The following is a 24,871-nucleotide window of genomic DNA, read 5'->3' on the forward strand; positions in this document are numbered from 1 at the left end:
ACACATGTTAATCATTTCCACACCCCCAAAACATTCTAATCATGTAATCTAAAAATTAAAATACTTTACTGCTGAAATGTTTTTGAAATGTAAACTACCAAAACTAGTAAGACTAAACTTGGTAGTATTTCAGTGTCATTAAAAGCCCCTGACAGATTAGTAGCACGATAAATAAAAAGCATCCTCATGGTTTTTATTCCATGGCCTGGAAATACATTGTATTACATTTTTCAAGGTTGATGTTTTGACTGTGTTCTCAAAATAGCTCCTACACCATTTTGTTTCTAATGACTGTACATAAGAAAGCACTCATCATACTTATCACACGTATAGTTTGGCTCCCTGAAAAACACATTATTTAGATTAAAATTAACTACTCAAACAACTTCCATATGCTCAAAATTCTTTCTTCTTACCTGCCTGTTGGAAAACCAGAATTTCCGTTCATGGTATGCTGATAAATAGAGAGCATACATCATACCACTAGTAACTGCAGCAAGACAGCCAATGAAAATCTTTGCAAAGCGCTGAAATAATACATCTGAAAAAGCATATTAAAAGTAATCAGATGTAGATGATATTTATATTAATGCACTTCTATTTTTAAAAAGTAATTAAAAGGTAGTATGTACCCTTGATAAGATGTGAGGAAAATGGCATTCTAACTCTGTGTTCTTTCTCCCCAAAACCTGTATCCCCAGTCTAATGAGAAAAACAGCAGATAAATTCCAAAAGAAAGACATCCTAAATATATCTGATCAGTATTCCTTGAAACTATCAAGGTCACCGAAAACAAGGAAAACCTAAAAAACTGCCACATCCAAAGAGTCTAAGGAGACATGCCGACTAAATGTCATGTGGGATCCTGGAACAGCAAAAGGACATTTGGTAATTAAGCAAATCTGAATAAAGTATGGATCTTATTTAAAAATAGTGTATTATGGAATACTATGCAGCTATCAAGAGATACAAAATCTTCCCATTTGCAATTACATGGATGGAACTAGAGGGTATTATACTAAGTGAAATAAGTCAATCAGAGAAAGACAACTATTATATGATCTCTCTGATATGAGGAATCTGAGAGGCAGGGCAGCGGGTCATGGGGGTTAGGGAGGGAAAAAATGAAAAAAGATGGGTTGGGAAGGAGACAATCCATAAGAGACTCTTAATCTCACGAAACAAACTGAGGATTGCTGGAGGGTAGGGGGGTAGGGACAGGATGGGTGGCTGAGTAATGGACATTGGGGAGGGTATGTGCTATGGTGAGTCCTATGCAATGTGTAAGCCTGATGATTCACAGACCTAAATCCCTGGGGAAATAATATAGTATATGTTAATAAAAAAATAAAAAATAAAAATAGTGTATTAATACTGGTTCATTAACTGTAACAAAAATACCATACTAACATAAAATGTTAATAAAAGGGAAAATTCTATGTGTGGGCAGAGGGAGGTACGTGTAAGAAGGGAACTCTGGACTATCTGTCCAGTTCTATAAACCAAAAAAAGATTTCAAAAATTAAAGCCTATTACTCAAGGAAAATAATAAAAGGTACTACCAAACATCTAAAGAAAAATTACAGGTTCATTCAGAATTACTATCAATAGCGTTTCCTTATCAAGGAATTTTTTTCTTTACTGAGGAATAATTTACATACTATAGATTACAGCCATTTAAAATATATGTAATTCAATCATTTTTAATGTTTATATATTTAAAACATCATATGTAACTATTATATATATGTAACTACTTCTTGATGAAATAACATAAGACACATGTGAATTTTCTACACACAGGATGATTTAATCCTGCTCTACTCTAGCTATTAGGTATAACAAGCACAGGCCTAAGGGCCCAAAGCCCAATGTTTGATTACTGAAGGACTGATAGATCTGTAAAACTTAACTTGCTGATTTATGAGATTAGCTAAACTAAAATCTTAGCCATTTTCAAAATATTATTTAATAAATATTAGTTTTCATGGAACACTAGAGACATTAATAGACAAAGCAGTTAGATATGACTAAGTCAATAAGAATTACATTCAAAATGCTTGAAAAACACTACCCAATAAATCAAATATTAACATCAGTAGGATACAATTGTTTTTAAAATTACTGCTTTCAGAAGCATGTGTAAGACATTTGGCCTGGCACATAGTAAGAGCTCAGCAAATACTATTATTGTTGAGATACAGAAGTATACATGCAAAAATATATAAGTTAATTAAACCAATGTTAACACAATATGAACTACAAAAAACTGGTAAAAAAAAAAATCAATGGTGGCAGTTTGGCAAAAGTGCTTCAAAGTTTCTGAACATGTGTCCTGTTTTGGTTTTTTTTTTCATTAATTCTTTGGAATAATTTTTTGTTCATTAATTCTTTAGATAATGGCAAATTAATCCTAATTGTCAGGGGTTATTATAAAAAGTATGTAAGCCAAATCCTACATATAAATGCCTTACCTTAATACTAAATATGGTGTTTTCAAAGTTTATTGTGAAGAGTCAAATATGGAATAAGAAAAAAAGCACTAAATAAATATCAGTATCAACAATACAGGGCATAGTTAAGTAACATTCAAAGCAAAGGAAAAAGCTAAGGACATGTTAGGAGAAGAAATGTAGGATTCCATTTCACAAAAAGTAAAAAAAAAAAAGAAAAAAAAAGAAGAAGAATAAAAATATAAGGGCACTGAAGAAAATGTAAGTTATACTTGCCAAAACTTTTGTTCTATCTACTGGATTTATACATTTTATTTTATAACACATTTCTCTATTTTCCACATCTCTAGAAATAAAATATGTTTTTGTATTCAGGGGGAAAATACTATTGTACAGTAGTTAACTCTAGATTGTTTAATTATCTTTCTTGCATTTTCCAAAATGTTTTAAATAACCACTCTATTAGTAAGCTTTTCTATGATTAAAAAAAATTTATCCCAAACCACTTACAAAATGGCTTACAAAATACAGGTTTATTTCTCACTTATGCTACTTGTGGGTTTGGGGCCCAAAGTGACTCTCCACCCAATTCCACACTTCAGATTAGTTGTGGCTCTTCTTGTACCTTCTTCAGAGTCCCAGATTGGGGTCAGTGGCTATTCTCATGAAAGAGGATAAGAGCAGGAGAACTGCACACCTGGATGGCCCAGTCATTCATTCAAGCATCTGCCTTCAGCTCAGGTCATAATCCCAGGGTCCTGGGATGGAGCCCCACATCAGGCTCCCTGCTCTGCCGGGAGCCTGCTTCTCTCTCTCCCTCTGACTGCCACTTCCCTTGCTTTGGCTCTCTCTTTCTCTCTTTCTTTTTCAGTCAAATGAATAAATAAAATCTAAAAAAAAAAAAAAAAAAAAGAGCAAGAAAACAGGCAAAGAATACAATGCCTCTTACAGTTTCTGGTCAAAACTAGAACATGCTACTTCCACAGACAGTCCATTGATCCAGGCGAGTCACATCAGTAAGCCTGACAATAGGGAAACAAAGTATACACTGCCTCAGAGATGCACTCCAAATGATATGGCAATGGGAAGAAATGGATAATTCACTTTAGGGAAAGGAGAAAACACTTGCAAACAATAAAAGAGTCTATCAGGGTCTGCCCCATTTGTCACAAATATTCACTTCCCTCCAAAGGCAAAACACTCACTCATTCTCAAGAAAGACACCCTAAGAACAGCTTATTCAGCTTGTTTCCTCCATGTATATATCATTTTAAGACCTGAATAGTTAAATCCTTTTTAATCTAGGCTGACAGTTCTTTTAACAGTACATCTCTCCCAAAAGCTTAGCAGGCAATTCTCTTCGAAATTCACTTAACAGAAATAAAAACAAACGCCCACAAAAAGATCTGTAGAACTATGGTCACAGAAGCCTTATTCTTAAAAGCTAAATACTGAAAATTACGGCACCTGGGTGGCTCAGTCATTAAGCATCTGCCTTTGGCTCAGGTCATGATTCCAGGGTCCTGGGATCAAGTCTCACGTCAGTTTCCCTGCTCAAAGAGCCTGCTTCTCCCTCTCCCACTCCCCCTGCTTGTGTTCTCTCTCCCACTATCTGTCTTTCTGTCAATTAAATAAATAAAATCTTAAAATAAAATAAAAATAAATAAATACTGAAAATTACTCAAATGTCCAGCAATAACAGAATAGATAAAAAATTATACCAACATGAATGAATCTCAAAATGATTCACTTAGCCATGCTGTGAAAAAATCCAGACACAAAAGCATACGTGTTGTACGATTCCATTTACAGGAAATTCTACAACATGCAAAACTAATTAATAAGAAGAGTGGTTACTGGGACACCTGGGTGGCTCAGTAGGTGAAGTGGCTGCCTTCAGCTCAGGTCATGATTCCAGGGTCTGGGATTGAGTCCCACATCCAGCTTCCTGTTCAGTGGGGAGCCTGCTTCTCCCTCTGCCTGCTGCTGCTCCCTCTCTTGCACAAATGAATAAGCAAAATCTTTAAAAAAAAAAAAAAAAGGTGGTTGGGGGCACGTGGGTGGCTCAGTGGGTTAAAACCTCTGCCTTCAGCTCAGGTCATGATCTCAGGGTCCTGGGACTGAACCCCGCATCGGGCTCTCTGCTCCGCAAGGAGCCTGCTTCCCTTCCTCTGTCTCTGCCTGCCTCTCTGTCATCTCTGTCTGTCAAAAAAATAAATATGTCTGTGATCTCTGGCTGTCAAATAAATAAATAAATAAATCTTTAAAAAAAAAAAAAAAAAGAGCGGATGTCTTCCAGGGTGTGGGGGGAACCAAGGTAAATCTGGAAGGGGGTACAAAGAAACTTTCTGGGGTAGTAGGAATGTTCTGTATCATGTTTCAACTGTACTCCTGTGTCAAACTCATTTAATTAAATGCCTAAGATTCTGTGCATTTTACTATAAGCTAATTATAGAAGTATACCTCAGAGATGGTACAGGTTCAGTTCCAGACTACTGCAATAAAGCAGATATGGCCATAAGCGTACTAAGTGAATTTTTTGGTTTCCTGGTTATATAAAAGTTAAGTTTACACTACACTGTAGCATTATGTCTTTTAAAAAAAAATACATATCTTAACAAACAGTTCATTGCTAAAATATACTAACCATCACCTGAGCTATCATTGAGTCTTAATTACTGACCACAGATCACTACAACAGATATAATGATAAAGTGTGAACTACTGCGAGAATTACCAAAACATGACACAGAGACAGGAAATGAGCAAATGGGGTTGGAAATGATGCTGTTAGACTTGCTCAACACAGTGTTGCCACTAACCTACAATTCATTAAAAAAAAAAAAAGATATCTGCAAAGCACAATAAAGTGAAGCACAATAAAAGAAGGTATGCCTGTACCTTAATTTTTAAAAAGTAAATCACTTGTTTTTGTAAAGCACAATCTTGTCAGCTTTTTACCTACTTGATTCTAGTCAGCTCCTCGTTCCAACAACAATACAGAAGTCCTCCCCCGCCTTATGTGCGGGGGATAACGTTCCAAGATCCTTAATGAGTGCCTGGAACTGTGGATAGTACTGATAGTTACACTATGCTTTTCCTATGCATACATAACTGTGATAAAGTTTAATTTATAAAGTAGACACAGTGAGAGATTAACAATAACTAGTAATAAAATACAACTATAACAAAATGTTGTAATAAAAGTTACAGAAACATGGTCTCTAGCTCTCAAAATATCTTATTGTATTGTACTCACCCTACTCCTTGTGATAATGTGACATGATAAAACACCCACGTGATGAGATGAGGTGAGGAAAATGACATAGGTATCCTGAGGTAGTGTTACACTACTATTAACTTTCTGACAACACGTCAGAACGTGGGATTATCTGCTTCCAAACTGTGGTGAACACAGAAAACTGAAATGATGGAAAGTGAAACTACTGGATAGGAAGGATTATTGTACTTACAATTTTTTCCCTAGACGAGTCTCAGAAAGGTTTAACTACATGTATTTTGAGCTTATGAGGCTACTGTGGAACCACACCCTGTGTTATTTTCCCTGAGTACTTTGTCCAACGAAAAGATTTACTAGGAAATACCTACATCTATCCATATATTTTAACAAACTCTGCGACAGCCTTACCCTGAGGATTCATCTTAGTCATTCACCTTTATTGCTCAAGGTATTTCTCAATTTTCTGAATTTTGCTAGCTAAAATAGACAGTTCTAACTCAACACTACAAATCCCAGAAATTCTGGATTCTCTATTTTCCTCTTTATTCCTGCTTGCAAATAGGATAATTCTGTTCTAAATTCATCTCTTTAATTAAAGAGATGTAATCAAATGTAGCTGGTAACCAAGGCATTCTAGTAACATCCTATTTTACAATCTTGTTACCTAAAATAATAAAAAGTAGTATAAAAATTGCAACAAATTCATAAGAAATTGTTTCATAAAATGTTTTATCACTGCATAATATGGATTATTGTTTTTCTAGCTTCCAAAAAATGTCCTTGCTGCTAGCCCCTGAACTAGCTCTACAGATGATCCACTGCCTTTATCTTACTTGAGAAATATATATTAAAATGGGCCTTCAGGGGCACCTGGGTGACTCAGTCAGTTAATCATCTACCTTTGGCTCAGATCATGATCCCAGGATCCTGGGATCAAGTCCCACATCATGCTCCTCGCTCAGCAAGAGCCTGCTTCTCCCTCTGCCTGCCACTCCCCCTACTTGTCTGCCCTTTTTCCTCTCTCTTTGACAAATAAAATCCTCAAAAAATTTAAAAAAATAAATTGGCCTTCAACTCTCTACTCAGCGGGAAGCATGAGAAGGCTGTTCAGCCTCTAAGGATGGCATGTTCCCCAGAGTCATCTTCATACACAGTTCAGTAGTTTAATAGAAAAGGAAGGACCTCCAGAGGGTGGAGTCGAGGACCACAGAGAACACTGAATTGGGAAGCTACTTCCAAGGAAAACAACTAGGGCTTAAGCAAGAAACATCCCTACCCGGGGATAAGGAGCCCTCATATTTATCTGGTGAAATTTTGTAATTGCTATGGACCAGTGACTGATATCTCTCTCACTCTTCTTCTTTCTGAATGGAAGCATTTATTTTGCTTATCCTGTCCCTGTCCAACAATATATCCTGGGAGGGGGACATGTGCAGAAAAGCTAACATAGCAGCCCTGCAACTGCCTTATGGAGAAAGGCCTGCTTGCAAGGTAGGGCCTTTGTTGGAATCTGGGAACTTGGGACTTCAGGAAGGTTCCCACCATTCTCTTATCAATTAGTTTACTGTACCTGACCTGTTTGTACAAACGATGTGGTTTATGCTCGCTACTTTCCTTCTGGGAATCCAGTTTTGGTATGTGGTAGGTAAAGGGTACATGACCAGCCACCAATAAAAACTCTGTGCAGGGGATGCCTAGGTCGCTCAGTGGGTTAAAGCCTCTGCATTCAACTCAGGTCATGGTCTCAGGGTCCTGGGATCAAGCCCCGCATCGGGCTCTCTGCTGAGCAGGGAGCCTGCTTCCTCCTCTCTCTCTGCCTGCCTCTTTGCCTACTTGTGATCTCTGTCTGTCATATAAATAAATAAAATCTTAAGAAAACAAACAAACAACTCTGTGCAGGGGTGCCTGGGTGGCTCAGATGGTTCAGTCTCTGCCTTCAGCTCATGTCATGATCTCAGCGTCCTAGGATCAAGCCCTGCATTGGGTCCCCAACTCAGTGGGGAGTCTACTTCTCAGTCTCCCTCTCCCTCTGCCTCTCTGCCTGTTCATGCTCTCTCTCACTAAATGAATGAATAAAATCTTAAAAAAAAAAAAAAACAAAAACAAACAAACAAAAAACCAATTCTGTGCAGTCATTAATAAGCTTCCCTGGTAGGGGGGCGCCTGGGTGGCTCAGTGGATTAAGCCGCTGCCTTCGGCTCAGGTCATGATCTCAGGGTCCTCGGATCGAGCCCCGCGTCCGGCTCTCTGCTCCTCAGGGAGCTTGCTTCCTCCTCTCTCTCTGCCTACTTCTCTGCCTACTTGTGATCTCTCTCTCTGTCAAATAAAAAAAAAAAAAAAAAAATAAGCTTCCCTGGTAGACAAAACTTGACAAATGTCCCAATTTGATGCTGAAAGAGTTAAGCACAACCTGTGTGAATCCATTACTAAAATAATCGGTGAAGCTTATGCCTAGTTTCTTACAGACTTTAGTCCCTAGGCCTTTTCCTTTTGCTGATTTTCTTTTATACTGTACACTGTAATAAATCATAGCTGGAAACTATTCTGAGACCTATAAGTCCTTCTAGCTAGTCACCAAACATGGGGTGGTCTTGGAGACCCCTCACACAGAGCACATAACTTACCTTTTTTAAATTCATAGATATCTGGACCAGAATGATTCATACCTGGCCCTGATGTAGATAGGATGACCTTGGGCCTCAAGACTGCTGCCAGGACTGGTAAGACTGAGTATCTTCCTTGGGGTCAGAGAGGTAGTGAGTGTATTTTGTTTGAGGGAGAAAAGTAAATATTTATGACCAAAAGGAAAGAATGTGGTAGAGAGTTATATTATTATTATTCCCACTTATTCTGTCCTTTCTTATAAAAAGATTATTGATCTCTCTCCCCACTACCATGTGACTTGCAATGCCTCCCTGTAGTCAGGGTATACTTCTCCATCTCTTCCCCATAGTCAGGGTATACTTTTCCATTTCACTGTCTGGATTGATTATATGACTTCCTTGGGTCAACAGAATCTGAGTACAAGGGACTGAGTGTCAGTTCAGCAGAAAATTTCAGAGACATTGCATGACTCTGCCTGTTCTCCTGCTCTTTTCCTCTGTCTTAAAAAAAATGTTCCAACTAGGGGCCGTTCCTTCACAACACATGAAGCTACAACAGCCAACCTGAAGCCACAACATGGAACATTAGTCAGAAATAAGCATTTTTTGTAAACCAGTGAGATTTAGGGTTTGTTCTACAGCAAAACCAAAGTTGACTGATAATACCATGTAATTAATCTCAAAATAGGTATACACATTTAAAATATTAATATAAAATATAATATCTAGCATATAAAAAGCCATTTTTTTTTTTTTTAAAGCCATTTTTATAGTAGCACAAAAACTCCAAATTTATCTAACTTACGTTTTGGAGCTCTTTCAGGAACTGGAGTGTCACTGATTTTCTCTTCTTTGACAGATTCCTTATTTTCTGAAGACTTCAGCTTTTTTCTTTGGCGCAGTTCTACTGTTGGTCCTTAAAAAATTTAAGATGTTATTGCAAAATGTGTACCAAGTTGTTCTAATCTATAACCCAAACTAATCCACTTTTATTATACTAAGGCAAAAATCACATGGAGACCTTTCAGTATCAAAGATTAACTTTTTTCACAATTAAATAAATTATTCATTTAGACAGACTGTCTTTCATACAGAAAGAAATCTAGGTTCTGCCTTCCACCTGTGCTTTCAGAGTCCTATTGATAAATCAACAAGCTCTAATGATGTTATTTTCAAAATATTCCAAAATAAGCAAACCCCCTTCCAGAATGACTAGGGGACAAGATGTTATTTAACATCTTAATATAGGGGTGCCTGGGTGGCTCAGTTGTTAAGCATCTGCCTTGGGCCCAGGTTGTGATCCAAGGATCCTGGGATCAAATCCCAAGTCAGGATCCTTGCTTGGCGGGGCGCCTGCTTCTCCCTCTCCTACTCCCCCTGGTTGTATTCCCCCTCTGTCTGTCTCTCTGTCAAATAAATAAATAAAATATTTTGAAAAAAAAAAAAAATACATTAGCATAGTATTCTAGTTACCTGAGTATCACACTCATCATTCAAGGATTAACAATTTTTTTTTTTTCTAAAGATTTTATTTATTTATTTGACAGACAGAGATCACAAGTAGGCAGAGAGGCAGGCAGAGAGAGAGGAAGGGAAGCAGGCTCCCCGCCAAGCAGAGAGCCCGACGTGGGGCTCGATCCCAGGACTCTGGGATCATGACTGGAGCCGAAGGCAGAGGCTTTAACCCACTGAGCCACCCAGGCGCCCCAAGGATTAACAATTTTTTAAAAATCTGAATATAACAAAATATATTGATCATAAAACTATACTTCATTTTTATTTTTTTTTTTTTTTAAAGATTTTATTTATTTATTTGACAGAGAGAGATCATAAGTAGGCAGAGAGGCAGACAGAGAGAGTGAGAGGGAAGCAGGCTCCCCGCTGAGCAGAGAGCCCGATGCGGGACTCGATCCCAGGACCCTGAGATCATGACCTGAGCCGAAGGCAGCAGCTTAAACCACTGAGCCACCCAGGCGCCCCTATACTTCATTTTTAAAACAATCCTGCAAAGGGGCGTCAGGGCAGCTCAGTCGTTGGGCATCTGCCCTTGGCTCAGGTCATGATCCCAGGATCCTGGGATTGAGTCCACATGCAGGAAGCCTGCTTCTCCCTCTTCTACTCCCCCTACTTGTGTTCCCTCTCTCACTGTATCTCTCTCTGTCAGATAAACAAAATCTTAAAAAAATAAAGTAAAATGAAAAAAAAAAAAGTCTTGCAAATTCTGCAGAATTTCACAGTGCTGTAGTATTAACACTGTACAGTCTTACAGATTTAGATTTTTGAAATAGGCATATCCCTATATGTGGAAAACTGTCAGAAAATTTCCCAATATTAGACTACCATTTTATGTCTGATAAAAAATATAAAGCAGAAAGTACCTCCAAACCAGTAAACTAAATTCCAAATGAAACAGAAATTTATATATTCGGGCACCTGGGTGGCTCAGTGGGTTAAGTCTCTGCCTTCAGCTCAGGTCATGATCCCAGGGTCCTGGGATCGAGTCCCCCATCAGGCTCTCTGCTCAGCGGAGAGCCTGCTTCCCCCTCTCTCTCTGCCTGCCTCTCTGCCTAGCTCTGATTTCTCTTTCTGTGTGTCAAATAAATAAAAATCTAAAAAAAAATTTATATATTCAACCTAACTACTTTTCCTTCCTAGAGTTATCTCTTTATTTTATTTATTTGACAGAGAGAGAAAGCAGAAGCAGGGAGAGCAGCAGAGGGAGAAGCAGGCTCCCCACTAAGCAGGAAGCCCAATGTGGGGCTCAATCCCTGGACCTTAGAATCATAACCTGAGCCAAAGGCAGATGCTTAACCAACTGAGCCACCCAGGTGCCCCCTCTTTTTATTTTTAAGTAGGTTCCACACCCATCATGAAGCCCAATACAGGGGTTGAACTCATGACCCTGAAATAATTAATACCTGAGCTGAGATCAAGAGTCAGATGCTTAACCAACTGAGCCACCCAGGTGCCCCCAGAATTAATTATTTTATAAGGTAGACTATGACTGTTTTGTTGATACAAAGTGTCCTACCAAGCTTATAAGGTGGTTCAAGAATTTATTTCCTCCTCACTAGAGTGGAGGAGAGTTTTCTTTTTTCTCTTAGGGATGACCTTAGGCTATGAATTGAGTCTAAAAAGAGGAGTCAATAAAGGAGAATGAATCTGCTGCTGATGATCAGATGAAGGATTCTAGGTTTATTGTGGAAAATAAAAAACAAATATATATATATATATTTTTAAAGGTTTTATTTATTTGACAGAGAGAGAGAGAGAGAGATCACAAGTAGAGAGGCAGGCAGAGAGAGAGGGGGATGCAGGCTTCCTGCTGAGCAGAGAACCCAATGTGGGGCTCGATCCCAGGACCCTGAGATCATGACCTGAGCCGAAGGCAGTGGTTTAACCCACTGAGCCACCCAGGTGCCCCCAAATAAACATTTTTTTAATTTAATTTTTTTTTGGAATATCTACACCCAGCGTGGGGCTCAAATTCATGTCGAGAACAAGAGTCACGTGTTCTTCCAACTGAGCCAGCCAGGTGCCCCCCCCCAAAAAGTATATATTTTTAAATAGCTTCAAAGCAAATTCAGTTTGCTGAAGTATCTTTAAAACTGGCATCGTGATTTTTTAAAAAAACTGTATATTTAGTGGATTCCGTCCATTTCCATACTATCATTTATTTTGTACTTAAGTACTAAAGCCAGGGAACAGATTAGAAAAATGACATTATTATTAGAAGAGCCATACCTCAGATTTTGAGGATTTTTTTAATTTCAGAGAGAGAGAGAGAGTGCATGTGCACACACATTGGGGGCAGGCAGTGAATCTCAAGCGGACTCCATGTTGAACATGACTCAATCCCATGACCCTGAGATCACAACCCTAGCCGAAACCAAGAGTTGGACGCCCAACTGACTGTGCCACCCAAACGCCCCAGATTTTCAGTATTTCTGCACATAAATCTGGGTCAATTAATAGATATTACTATATTTCTTTTTCATGACACTTTTTAACTTTGCTCTGGAATAAAGCAAAAGTTAAAAGTACCCAACAAAAATGAAGATTTAGGGGCACATGCACCCCAATAATTATCGCAGCAATGTCTACAATAGCCAAAATATGGAAAAAGCCCAGATATCCATTGATGGATGGATAAAGAAGATGTGGTATATATATATACAATGGACTATCACTCAACCATTAAAAGAATGAAATCTTGCCATTTGCAATGACGTGAATGGAATGACAGGGTATTATGCTAAGCAAAATAAGTCAGTCAGGGAAAGACAAATATCATATGATTTCACTCATATGTGGAATTTAAGAAACAGAAGAGATGAACACAGGGGAATGGAAGGAAAAAATAAGATGAAATCAGACAGGGAGACAAACCTTAGACTCTTAACTACAGGAAACTAACTGAGGATTGCTGGAGGGGAGATGGGAGGAAGGATGCAGTAACTGGGTGCTTTAACTCCCAACACGTTTACTTAGTTATTACCCTTGCAAGATAAACACATTGGCAGTATTAAATTTTTTCTGAAAATTTAAATGGATAATTTCAGAAAGCAAGCTAATAAATCTATTAAGGTAGTTTACAAATGGGTTAGGTAGGTCTTTTTTATTAGAGGAAGGCTAAAAGCACACATTTAAGATAAAGACAGACTGGGAAGGGGGTATCACACAAAAAGTGTTCTTTATAAAAAGTTATTTCCCTTTTTAAAAAATTTCCTCATAAAGAATGACCTTACAGAGACATTAAATTATGCTTAGTACATATAAATGGATTTTACTTACAGTAGAGCTTATACAAAAATTTTGCACAGATTCCCAAATGATGCATAAAGTCATTTGTTTAAGAATCTGTATTAGGAACAATGAAGGGCCATACAAATAAATTATCTATAAAGGATCTATTACACTATAACTTCTTGGTTCTAAGATGGTACACACTTTAAGATACTGAGCAGGTATCTTGGGGGTTTTGGTTGGTTTGTTTATTTTTAAAGATTGTATTTATTTGAGAGAGAGAGAACAAGCCGGAAGGGAGGGCAGAGGGAAAGGAAGAAGCAGACTCCATGCTTGATGGTAGGACCCTGAGATCATGACCTGAGCAGAAGGCAACAGCTCAATGAACGAAGCCACCCAGGCACCATTTGTTTTTTTAAGTAGGCTCCATGCCCAGTGTGATAGGAAAACTCTAGGATAAAATTTAAGTTTCCTTTTCCTTCTTACATCTTTAGCATTATAAAGAAAAAGTCAGGGACGCCTGGGTGGCTCAGTGGGTTAAAGCCTCTGCCTTCAGCTCAGGTCATGATCCCAGGGTCCTGGGATCAAGTCCCACATCAGACTCTCTGCTCAGCAGGGAGCCTTCTTCCTCCTCTCTCTCTCTGCCTGCCTCTCTATCTACTTGTGATCTTTGTCTGTCAAATAAATAAATAAAATCTTTAAAAAAATAATAAAAATAAAGAAAAAGTCAAACTAAATGAAAATGATAACAGAGCCACAAAAATAACCTGCCATTTCAGGCTCTGGTCCAGTGATCTTCACATGAGATAGCAGAGCTACAAGCCTGCAAATGTCCATCCAGACAACACACAGCAATTTCCAAATGAAGTGTTAATATTGCTGTACTCAAAGTTGTCACTTCTCTCTGCTCTAACATTTATTTCAAGAAGGATAAGTATGAAAAACCTGACCCTCTGCTGCAACAATGAAGACATTTTTTGTAAGATGAGATTCTCAAAAAATTATTTACCTGGGGTAACAGCAGGACATTGAAAAGGACCCAAGTGAATGTGAATGATCAGCAAAAAGGGGGTATTGGGAACACCTAGATACAAGTAAAATAGACCACTTAGTCTAATTTTAAGATAATATGTATTTTGTGGGGCTTTTTTTTTTTAAGCTTTTACTTATTTATTTGACAGAGGGAGAGAGCGCATGTGTGCAGGCAGGGGGAACAGCAAGCAGAGGGAGAGGGAGAAGCAGGCTTTCTGCTGAGCAAGGAGCCTGATGCAGGGCTCTCTTCCAGGACCCTGGAATGGTGACCTGAGCCAAAGGCAGACGCTTAACTGACTGAGCCAGCCAGACGCCCCAAATAATATGTATTTTGAAAAAAATTTATAGAGTGCCAAATAATGTAAAGCACTCAGAATAGTGCCTAGTACACAGATATGTTTGCTATAAATATTATTACTAGCATTATTATAATAAATAAGACTATAATTACTCATTTATTGTTGATTATTATATCCCAGCACCTAACACAGCAGACACCCAAATGTTTATGGAATTAAAAAGCTGCCAAATGAAACTACATTTTAATAAAACTTCAATACAGGGTGCCTGGGTGGCTCAGTGGGTTAAGCCTCTGTCTTCAGCTCAGGTCGTGATCTCAGGGTCCTGGGATCGAGTCCCGCGTAGGGCTCTCTGCTCAGCAAGGAGCCTGCTTCCTTTTCTCTCTCTCTGCCTGCCTCTCTGCCTACTTGTGATCTCTCTCTGTCAAATAAACAAATAAAATCTTTAAAAAAAACAAACAAACAAAACTTCAATACATTAATTGTTCCATATAAGATATATTTGCTTTTGGATTATCAGTAATTCTACAACCAAAAATCACTTTTCATTTTATATCCCATCAATAAATTTTACAAAATGGTATGGCCTTTTTAATTAGTTCCACATCACATTAATTTAATTAAGTGTAACAATAATCTCCTAAAACAATCTCTCATTTTGCATGATGTATAATATTAAAGACTTTAGTATTGCGGTATTAATTTTTTTCATGTTTAGCTTAAGCATGAAAGTGTTCATGCAAGCACACAACCTAGTTTATCAACCTACTCCACAGATTTGCAACTACTCAGAAAAAGAAAAAATACAAAGAAATGTCTTAAACCAAGGTAACAGTGGAATTACACTCTTCCTTACCAACTAAAAACAGCGTTGGTTTTGACTTTTTAGGCAGAGTGTCTTAAATTTAGATAGGCTTTAACACTCTGAAAACTCAAGAAAGAGGAGTCAAATATGAAGCCAGTGTGAGCATACGGACAAGGCAGCAAACCAAAAAGCAGAAAACACTTTTTAAAAAATTGCTTTCCACTGCATTCTTGAAATTCCCTCCTTGCATTCTTGGTTCAATAAGATTTAAATCTCGGGTCGCCTAGGTGGCTCAGTCCTTAAGCATCTGCCTTCAGCTCAGGTCATGGTCCCTGGTTCCTGGGATGGAGCCCCACCTCATCCGGCTCCCAGGATGGCAGGAAGCCTACTTCTTCCTCTCCCACTCCCCCTCTTGTGTTCCCTCTCTCACTGTGTCTCTCTCTGTCAAATAAATAAATAAAATCTTTAAAAAAAAAAAAGGTTTAAATCTAAATGAGATCACATTCACAACTGCACTCAAGAAGGTAAAGTTATTTTTCCCACCAGAATTCAAAATCTAACTGCTCTGTCAAGCAACACTACCATACATATCTGTTCCTAAATCTAGCACGGCTATCAATGATTAAATTATTATGCCATGAATGTTTCCTGTAATATCTACCATTCGCTGATAAGTTCCTCCAACTCCCCATTTTTCTCTCATACCTATCATTTTCTATGAATAAATATTACTGAAGAGATTAATTTTCGTAGCACGGGCCGTGTGGGGGCATGGGAAGCTTTCTCCAGCCCATCCACTTTCACGCTCAAAGCACTCCTGGCTTCCTAATCCTCCCAAACTTCTTACATCGCTCAGCCCTTTGCCATCTCCCCCTAACCTATAAATGAACGGGCCTTCTTCAGTTTCCCCTCCCAATTCATCTTACCTCGTTAACCCCAAATTCCTTCCTCTTTCTATACCTTCGGCGTGAGGCTGCTCCCCCCACCCCCGGACGTAGTATTTGTCAGTGTCCACAGACCCCAGAAGAAGGCACTCAGAGTGAGGGCATTTGGTTAAACACTATCACTTTCAAAAACGCACTCAGCACCTAAGCCTCCATCTTCTAACCCAAACTGTGCCTCCCACCCCATTAACTGTCTGCTAGGAGCCCTCCCCCTCGGGGAGTACCCCCTCCCTCCGCAACACACAAACACAGCTCTTTCTCTCCCTACCTCATTCCCAACTTTAAGCTCCACCTTTGCTTCCCACTGAAGCAGACAAAACTTCGGGCCATTCACTCCGCTCCCACATGTCCCCGCCCCGCCACCGCCCCGTTCCTTCGCGGCCCCCACGCAGCCACCCCTCGCGCAGCCGCGGCCACTGACCGCCCGTAGCCCAGGCCTCTGGGCTCCTCGCGCCCCCGCCTCCCTTTCCCGAGACCACGAGCGACAGTTGGCGCGCTGGACTCCGGAGCCCTCACCTTCTTCCTCCGCCATGGTCTCCGCGGAGACCCGAGTGCCCCTCCGGGTCCCGTGCGGCCCGGAGTCTCCGGCCCTCCGCGTCCCCGAACCCCTCGGCAGCCCCAAGACCGCTCCCGGCCGCCGCGCCCCCACTTCCTGACCCGCCCCCCTCCGGTGTCGCGGCCAACCGCGTCCCGCCCGGCGGCCCAGGAACCAGAGAGCCGGGAGTGGAGGGCGGCCGGAGCGTTTTGCAGGCGCGCCCAGGCCTGCGCGGGCAGGAAGACGACTCGACCGCGAGGGTGGCCCCGCCCACGGCCGGCACTCCCGGCCTTCTCTTCCCAGCCTCCTCCTCCCGGCTCCCGGCGCCCTCCCCCTTCGCCCGGCCCTTCGGAAGCCTGGGCGCCCAGCAGAGGCTCCGCGGCGTTTGTCGTTCGACTCAGAAAAAATCATCAGTTTCATCTTGCAGACCCAGACCACATCCGCGCCCCGTCTGACCGAGATGAAACTGAAGTCCGGCGAGGTGTCAGGCACAAAGCTGGCACGAGCTAGCGCTGGAGCGCGCGGCTCCGGCTCCCCTCGGTGCTTGCGCGCTCGGCGACTTCACGGAGCGGCGGAATGCTCGGGGTTGGCGCTGCGGTTTAGTAGGCCACTTTAGATGACATGAGCACTCCACAAAGGAAGCTTCTACTTGGAACTCAGTGTTTGTAACGTCCCATACTGGTTAAACACATACATTCGCATTTCGTGGTATTATTTAAAGAAACAGTAATACTATGGTCAATGCGGGGAGCGGGATGCATTTAGATACTCCACCAAGGCCGACCATAGTTTCAACGTACTGCGCTGTGTGTACCGGATCTTGTGTTATTACATCGGGCATTCTCCAACAAACACCAGAACTTTCCCCCCACAATATTCGGAAGCAGATTTAGGAACTGACAAAATGCTCATTTTAGAGAGAGAGAAAAAAAGCACAAGAACTCGCTGAAGGCATGGGGTAATTATGGACGTCCCATTCTTAGCAGGCAGCAAGATTCTCCTCATAGCACCTTTGTCAAGGTAGGATATTTGGAGAGAAGCTATCGCTTTTCAGTGCTGTGCAAAAACAGTTCCAGGAACGCTTTTTATGCCTTTGGTGGCCTGTAAATATGTCTCGCCCTTAAACAACCCTGCCCCGGGAGTTAGAAACACAGTGGAGGTTGCCAGTAGACCAGAAAAGACCCAGATCAACGCAGAGCAGGAACAGAATGTGTGGACCTTGAAAACCACAAGATATGCACGGACCCAGTGTAATGGGCAGTAGATAGCAGAGTATCCTTATCAGATAACCCTTACTGCAAGAGCTCTACCTCCTAGGGAACAATACAGTGGCCACTGAGGCCGACTGTTATCCAACTCATGAGTCTTTTTTTTTTTTTTTTTTTAATTTATTTGACAGAGAAATCACAACTAGGCAGAGAGGCGGCAGGCAGAGAGAGAGAGGAGGAAACAGGCTCCCCGCGGAGCAGAAAGCCTGATGCGGGTCTCGATCCCAGGACTCTGGGATCATGACCTGAGCTGAAGGCAGAGGCTTTAACCCACTGAGCCACCCAGGTGCCAAACTCATGAGTCTTTAAAGTGATGCCCACTCCTCCTATAGTTCCTTCGTAATCACCTCAAGGTGACTGATGGGCTTAATTGCCAATGTGCCTGCTCTAATGGGTAGAGAGGAAAAACAGCCTCTTAAACTGTAAAGGAAATCATGAAAGGAGAAAGATCATTATTCAAGCTTTACATAGAAATCAGTGGAATCATGATCTTGATAGTAGAAACATTGTTCTTCCCTTGAACCCTGAAACCTCCACATAAGGATAATGAGAGTGGAACATTTTATTTCCCCTCAATCTCTCATTGTGCTCTGAGAGAAATAGGCCTTTTTTTTTTTCCAAAATGTATATATGATCCCAAAAGATAGAACCCTAAGTGCTCAAGATGTTGCCTTGCAGCAGGCATTATACCTGAGTTTTCAGTAGGTCAATCCATAATTCTCTAATACCAGCTGCTTTCAGATGGCAGTGGGCATGGGTAGTGGATGCATGGTCCCAAGATCACTTCTGATGATAGCTTGATTATTTTACCACTGCAGTCATGGACTGCTAGTTTCCAGTCCAAAATGTGAAGGGTTGTTTCATTGTCATTTGCCTCACCTTGACCTAAAGACCTCTTATTTTCTTAAATGGTCTTTTATTTACAGTATGCTCTCAAAGAAACAGTATGATTTTCTGCCACCTCTGGAAGTTTGAGGATTCTTTCTGTATGCAATGTATGTTTTTAGGAAGTGATATAAAATGTTCTTTGTTTTAAGAAGTTAAGTCATGGAAATGGAGCTTAGGAGGCTACGATAATAAACTGGGTGAGGAATAAAGACTTGGAATAAGGGCATGGAAATAAAAATGTTCAAGAAGAATGGACTCAAAGGATGCTGGAAAGAAAATCTATAGCACCTGGTGACAAATTGGATGTGATACATGATGAGCTAAAGATGATTCCTGAGATTTCTATCTTGAAATTAATTATGTGCTTTTTATATGCCAAGTATAGTATATGCTGCCAAGATATGAGAAGAATAGAAGATAAAAGCCCCTGATGACTTGCCTACTTGAGATAAAATACAGGCAAAGTCTATTTTAAAAACGTTCTTCTATCAAATCCTTCATCTTATTATTAGTAACAGAACAGAATTAGTAAATCTTTGTATCAGTTCAGCTTTTCTTCTATTAAATATAGATAATTTTTTAAGTGATTTATTTATTTTTTTAACTTATTTGACAGAGAGAAAGAGATCACGAGTAAGCAAAACAGCAGGCAGAGAGGGGGGGAAGCAGGCTCCCCGCTGAACAGAGAGCCCAATGTGGGGCTCAATCCCAGGACCCTGAAATCATGACCTGGATCGAAGGCAGAGGCTTACCCCACTGAGCCACCCAGGCACCCCTAAAAATAGGGAATTTTTTTTTCTCTATTATGTAATAAAGCCTTAGTTATCCTTTGGTTAAAAACATATTTATATTATTCTCAAACGCCATCTCCTTTGTGAAGTCTGAACCATATATGATCAATTTGTTTCTGAAAACATGTGACACACTTACTGCTATTATATTCTGGCTCGTATTTTGGTCATGTTTGATCCTCACACTTCAAGTATTTGAAAACAGACAAACATTGTAGACAAATATTTTGAGAATTAACTTAAAAGTTGAATGTAATAGCAAGTATTAGCTGTAGGTGGGACTTAGAAGACCAACATAAATCTTATATTCTGTACTACCGTCAGAACTATCCCTTGATTTGAAGCTATTTTGTTCACTAATTCTGGTTGTGATTTTGAATTAATGTGGGATTTTCTTCCCTTTACCTTTTGTTTAATAGAGGAATCAAGGGGCGCCTGGGTGGCTCAGTGGGTTAGAGCCTCTGCCTTTGGCTCAAGTCATGATTCTGGGGTCCTGGGATCGAGCCCTGCATCAGGCTCCCTGCTCAGCGGGAGCCTGCTTCTCCCTCTCCCTCTGCCTGCCGCTCCCCCTGCTTGGACACACTCTCTCTCTGTTGAATAAATACATATATAAAATCTTAAAAAAAAATCTGAAAAGAGGAATCAAGGTTTAGATGATCAGTTACGACTGCAATTGCTTCTCAACTTGTTCCTCACTGTTCCTCATTGTTTGAAGCTGAGTTTCCATGCCTACTGAATACATTTTCCCTATTGTCACTCATCGTAAGGACTTACTGTCTTTTTCCACTGACCGGGAGAGCGACAATCATACAAACCAACAAGGTCAAACTGTGAAATGTATAATCCTTCCAAGTGGGATAGACTAAACAATGTCTGTTCTAGTTAGGGGTGCCTGGGTGGCTCAGTAAAGCATTTGTCTTTGGCTCAGATCATGATTCCAGGGTCCTGAGATCAAGCCCCACAGTTGAGCTCCATGTTGGGGGCTCCCTGCTCAGCAGGGAGCCTGCTTCTCCCTCTCTCCCTCTCTCTCTAATAGATAAATTTTTTTTTTTTTAAATGTGTTCTAGGGGCACCTGGGTGACTCAGTGGGTTAAAGCCTCTGCCTTCGGCTTAGGTCATGATCTTAGGGTCCTGGGATCGAGCCCCGCATCAGGCTCTCCGCTTAGCGGGGAGCCTGCTTCCCCCTTTCTCTCTGCTAGCCTCTTTGCCAGCTTGTGATCTCTCTCTGTCAAATAAATAAATAAAATCTTTTTAAAAAAGTGTTTTGTTTAAATATTTTTTAAATTGAACATATTAGACATCTTAGGAGATTTTTTTTTCTTTAAAGATTTTATTTATTTATTTGACAGAGATCACAAGTAAGCAGAGAAGCAGGCAGAGAGAGAGGAAGGGAAGATGGCTCCCTGCTGAGCAGAGAGCCCAATGTGGGGCTCAATCCCAGGACCCTGAGATCATGACCTGACTGAAGGCAGAGGCTTTAACCCACTGATCCACCCAGGCGCTCCCCTAGGCACCCCTAGGAGATTTTCTAAAGTTCAGTTCTTTTTTAGAGTTAAAACTCCTCTAGAAAGAGATGTTTGACCGAATCGGTCATATGAGACAATACTCATTAATAAAAGCAAAATGGGTGTCTGGGTGGCTAGATCAGTTGAGTGGCTGCCTTCAGTTGAGGTCATGATCCTGGGGGTCCTAGAATGAAGCCCGGCGTGCGGCTCCCTGCTCCGTGGAGAGTCTGCTTCTTCTCCCTCTACCTCTTCCCACTCCCCACCCCCAAGTAAAATCTTTTTTTTTAAAGGTTTTATTTATTTATTAAAAAAAAAAAAAGCAAAACTTTATTGGAACTTAATGGTCTATTATCGAGATATTCCCAGCAAAGCAATTTTAGTAAAGACACAGGTTGCTTACTTTGTCCCAAGTTTCTTTCCTCTCTTTCAGATAGTAAGTCCTCTAAATATTTGTGAAGTTGAATTGATTTGAATTATATTAGAGTTGCCAGATAAAATACAGGACACTTTAGTATAACTGTGTCCTATGTAATATTCAGCCATATTTAATACTAAAAATTATCTGTTGTTTGTCTGAAATTTCCATTTAATTGAGTATTTGGTTTTTTCTTCAGTTTGGCTTAGTGTTTTGTTCATTTTTGTTAACTCTGGCAGCTCTATTTATATGAATTCAGACTGCCCCATTCAAAGCCACCCAGCACTGATTGCTTTCAAGCCTTCTGGGAACATGTAATTAACAGATTAAATTCTTTCTTACGATAGAGGGAAAGTTGTTAGATAGCAGGCAGACTCTGAGTACATCAGTTGCACAAATTCAGGAACAAAAATCTGTCATTTCTAAAACCCTAATGTATGAAAAAAAAAATTAAAACCCTAATGTATGAAGTTATTTCTGCTGTTTTGCCATGCTGTAAAGGGCTCAGGCCAGACCTGGATTGGCCCAGTGCAGCCTCAGAGTGACCACTGAATCACTTCTCAAATCATAATTTATCAGAGAGGGGCGCCTGGGTGGCTCAGTGGGTTAAAGCCTTTGCCATTGGCAAGGTCATGATCCCAGGGTCCTGGGATGGAGCTCCACATCAGGCTCTCTGCTCAGCAGGGAGCCTGCTTCCTGCTCTCTCTCTGCCTGCTTCTCTGTCTACTTGTGATCTCCGTCTGTCAAATAAATAAATAAAATCTTTAAAAAATAAAAATAAAAATAATAATTTATCAGACATATCTAGACCTGCCATGTTGAGAACTAATCACACTTGAAAATTATAGGGATCTTAAAACCAAAAGAGCATAATGATTTGGGGCCGGGGGATTGTTTTCCACCAAAATTGTGACTTAGCAATGTAACAATTTATGTGTAATAGGGGAATTGGCATAACATTTATTTTTTAAATACAGTAAAAAAATCAATTATGACATGACTTAGATATAGATAAAATTTTAAAATCCTTTTGGAATCTTAGATATCTAATCTAAGCTGGAATCTTAGACTAGGACCCTAATGAGCCAGTAGCACTACATGTCCAGTAGATGGCAGAAGCAGCCAAAATCATCATGCATCGGTAAATTTTATACCAAACTGTCTCCTTGGATGGGTACTTCAATGTAAAAAGTATACCGTTAATAACTGGACTAATGCATTTTAACATCTTTAAAAGATTTTTATTTATTTGAGAGAGAGCGAGCACAAAGTGGGTGCAGAGGGAAAAACAGACTTCCCAATGAGCAGGGAGCCCAATGCAGGGCTTGATCCCACGACCCTGAGATCATGACCCTAGCCAAAGGCAGACGCTTAACTAACTTAGCCACCCAAGCGCCCTTCATTTTCACATTTTTAATGGTGTTAAAGAAAAACAATTTTTTCTGTTTAGCAACATTAAAATTTATGAACATTCTGAAAGATGTATGTAATTACTTTTTTTTTTTTTTTTGAATCACATTAGTTTTCACCTTCAGGAATGAACATAAACTTGTCCATTCAACAAACAGGTATTATGTATATATATCCCAAGCAGGGGCTAGTCACTAAGGATACAGTGGGGAAGAAGTTAGTTACACATTGCTCTGATGAAAGTTACAATAGCTAGGAAACTGATTACAGGGAGATCTAGGGGAACAGGAAAGACCTTCCTCAGGCAATTATTTCTGAGTAGCAATTGGTCAGTGAAGAGAGGAATAAGAGGTGGAAAAAAGTTGTTTCAGACAAAGATGACAAAGGACTAGAAAAAGTACAACAAAATGTAGCATATGAGATGAGTGCCCTGCTCAGCAAGTAGCGGAGGCAGCCCATGCAGTTTCACGTGGCCATACGTGGGAGGGTTTTTTCCTGAAGCAAATGGGAAACTTCAAAAGATTTTTTTTTTCCTGGGGGCGCTTGGGTGGCTCAGTGGTTTAAGCCACTGCCTTCGGCTCAGGTCATGATCTCAGGGGCCTGGGATCGAGTCCCGCATCGGGCTCTCTGCTCCCTGCTCCACAGGGAGCCTGCTTCCCTCTCACTCTCTCTCTGCCTGCCTCTCTGCCTACCTCTCTGCCTAGTTGTGATCTCTCTCTGTCAAATACATAAATAAAATCTTAAAAAAAAAAAAAGATTTTTTTTCCTTCAAAAGATTTTTAAGAACATGTAATCATTATGTGTGTTATTATCACACACATATGAAAAACAGAGAGGCCAGAAGGAAACTTTTGGATGGGATGAATGTTTGTGGCATTAATTGTGGTGATGGTTTTCACCTGTGTAAACTTAACTCAAACTTACTAAGTTGTAAATGTTAAATATGTGCCCCTTTTTGTATTTCAGTCAGACCTCAATAACTTTTTTTTTTTTTTAAAAGAACATACAGGGGTGCCTGGGTGGCTCAGTCGTTGAGTATCTGCCTTCGGCCCAGGTCAGCCCTGGGATCGAGCCCTGCTTTGGGCTCCCAGCGCAGGCAGCCTTCCTCCCAGGGCAGGAAGCCTGCTTCTCCCTCTCCCACTCCCCCTCCTTGCTGTCTCTCTCTGTCAAATACATAAATAAATAAAATCTTTTTATAAAAAAATAAAGAACATAAAATTGGGGGCTCCTGGGTGGCTCAGTTGGTTAGGTGTCTGACTCTTGATTTCGATTCTGGTCATGATCTCATGGTCATGGAACCGAGGGCCCCATGTCTGGCTCCATGAGCAGTGCAAGTCTGCTTGAAATCTTCTGTTTCTCCCTCTGTCCCTCCCTGTCGTCCCCTCACCGTGCACAGCTCGCACTCTTGTCTCTCTCTCTAAAATAAATAAATAAAATCTTTAAAGACCATGTAATCAGATCGGTGGTAATTAAAAAAAGGGGTTTTTAAAAGCATTTTGGCAAGAGAAGAAAGCAGAATTTGATAAAGAGTCCAGAATTGAGGCAAAAACACGTGAAAGATGAAGTTAAAGAACGACTTTCTTAACTTTGGCATCCAGTGGCATGTGGTACTGCTTCCTGAAGTAAACGGAACACAAAGAGTAGCAGATCACAGAGATCATAGATAAGTTCTATTTTAAGCATGTTGAATTTGAATTGCCAGGGGAGATGTCCAGTTGGAAATGTCCATTTTAGTGTTAGGTACAGAAGTCTGTAGCTGCAGCAAAGGAGTGTGGAAGGAAATGAGTTTGCCCAGAGACTGAAAAGAAGGAAAAGGTAGCTGAAGAAGGAACTGGGAGAAACACCATCAAGTAGGGAAGATGACTCGCCAGGGAGGCTAGAAGCAGAACAAGCTGAGAACTTCACATGGATTTTTTTTTTCCTACTGTCGCCCTAG

The 24,871-nt window shown here is 40.4% G+C and overlaps 1 protein-coding gene across 3 annotated transcripts in view; it reads right to left on the minus strand.

Moving 5' to 3' along the window:
* Positions 1-16,857, minus strand: part of DPY19L4 (dpy-19 like 4) — a 72,098-nt gene extending 55,241 nt beyond the window's left edge. For 2 of the 3 annotated variants that reach the window (XM_046015361.1, XM_046015353.1), the window contains exons 1-3: positions 16,640-16,857; positions 9,103-9,213; positions 417-541 (exon numbers count right to left, since the gene is read on the minus strand). In XM_046015361.1, coding sequence (XP_045871317.1) covers positions 417-541; positions 9,103-9,213; positions 16,640-16,655 — 252 coding nt within the window. In that variant the 5' untranslated portion in view covers positions 16,656-16,857. Of the gene's footprint in view, positions 1-416; positions 542-9,102; positions 9,214-16,639 lie in introns of those variants that run through there. The other variant, XM_046015371.1, reaches the window with a different exon arrangement.
* Positions 16,858-24,871: the final 8,014 nt, after the last annotated feature.

Source organism: Meles meles, chromosome 1 (assembly GCF_922984935.1).
Source record: "Meles meles chromosome 1, mMelMel3.1 paternal haplotype, whole genome shotgun sequence".
In the NCBI taxonomy this organism is placed as follows: Eukaryota; Metazoa; Chordata; class Mammalia; order Carnivora; family Mustelidae; genus Meles; species Meles meles.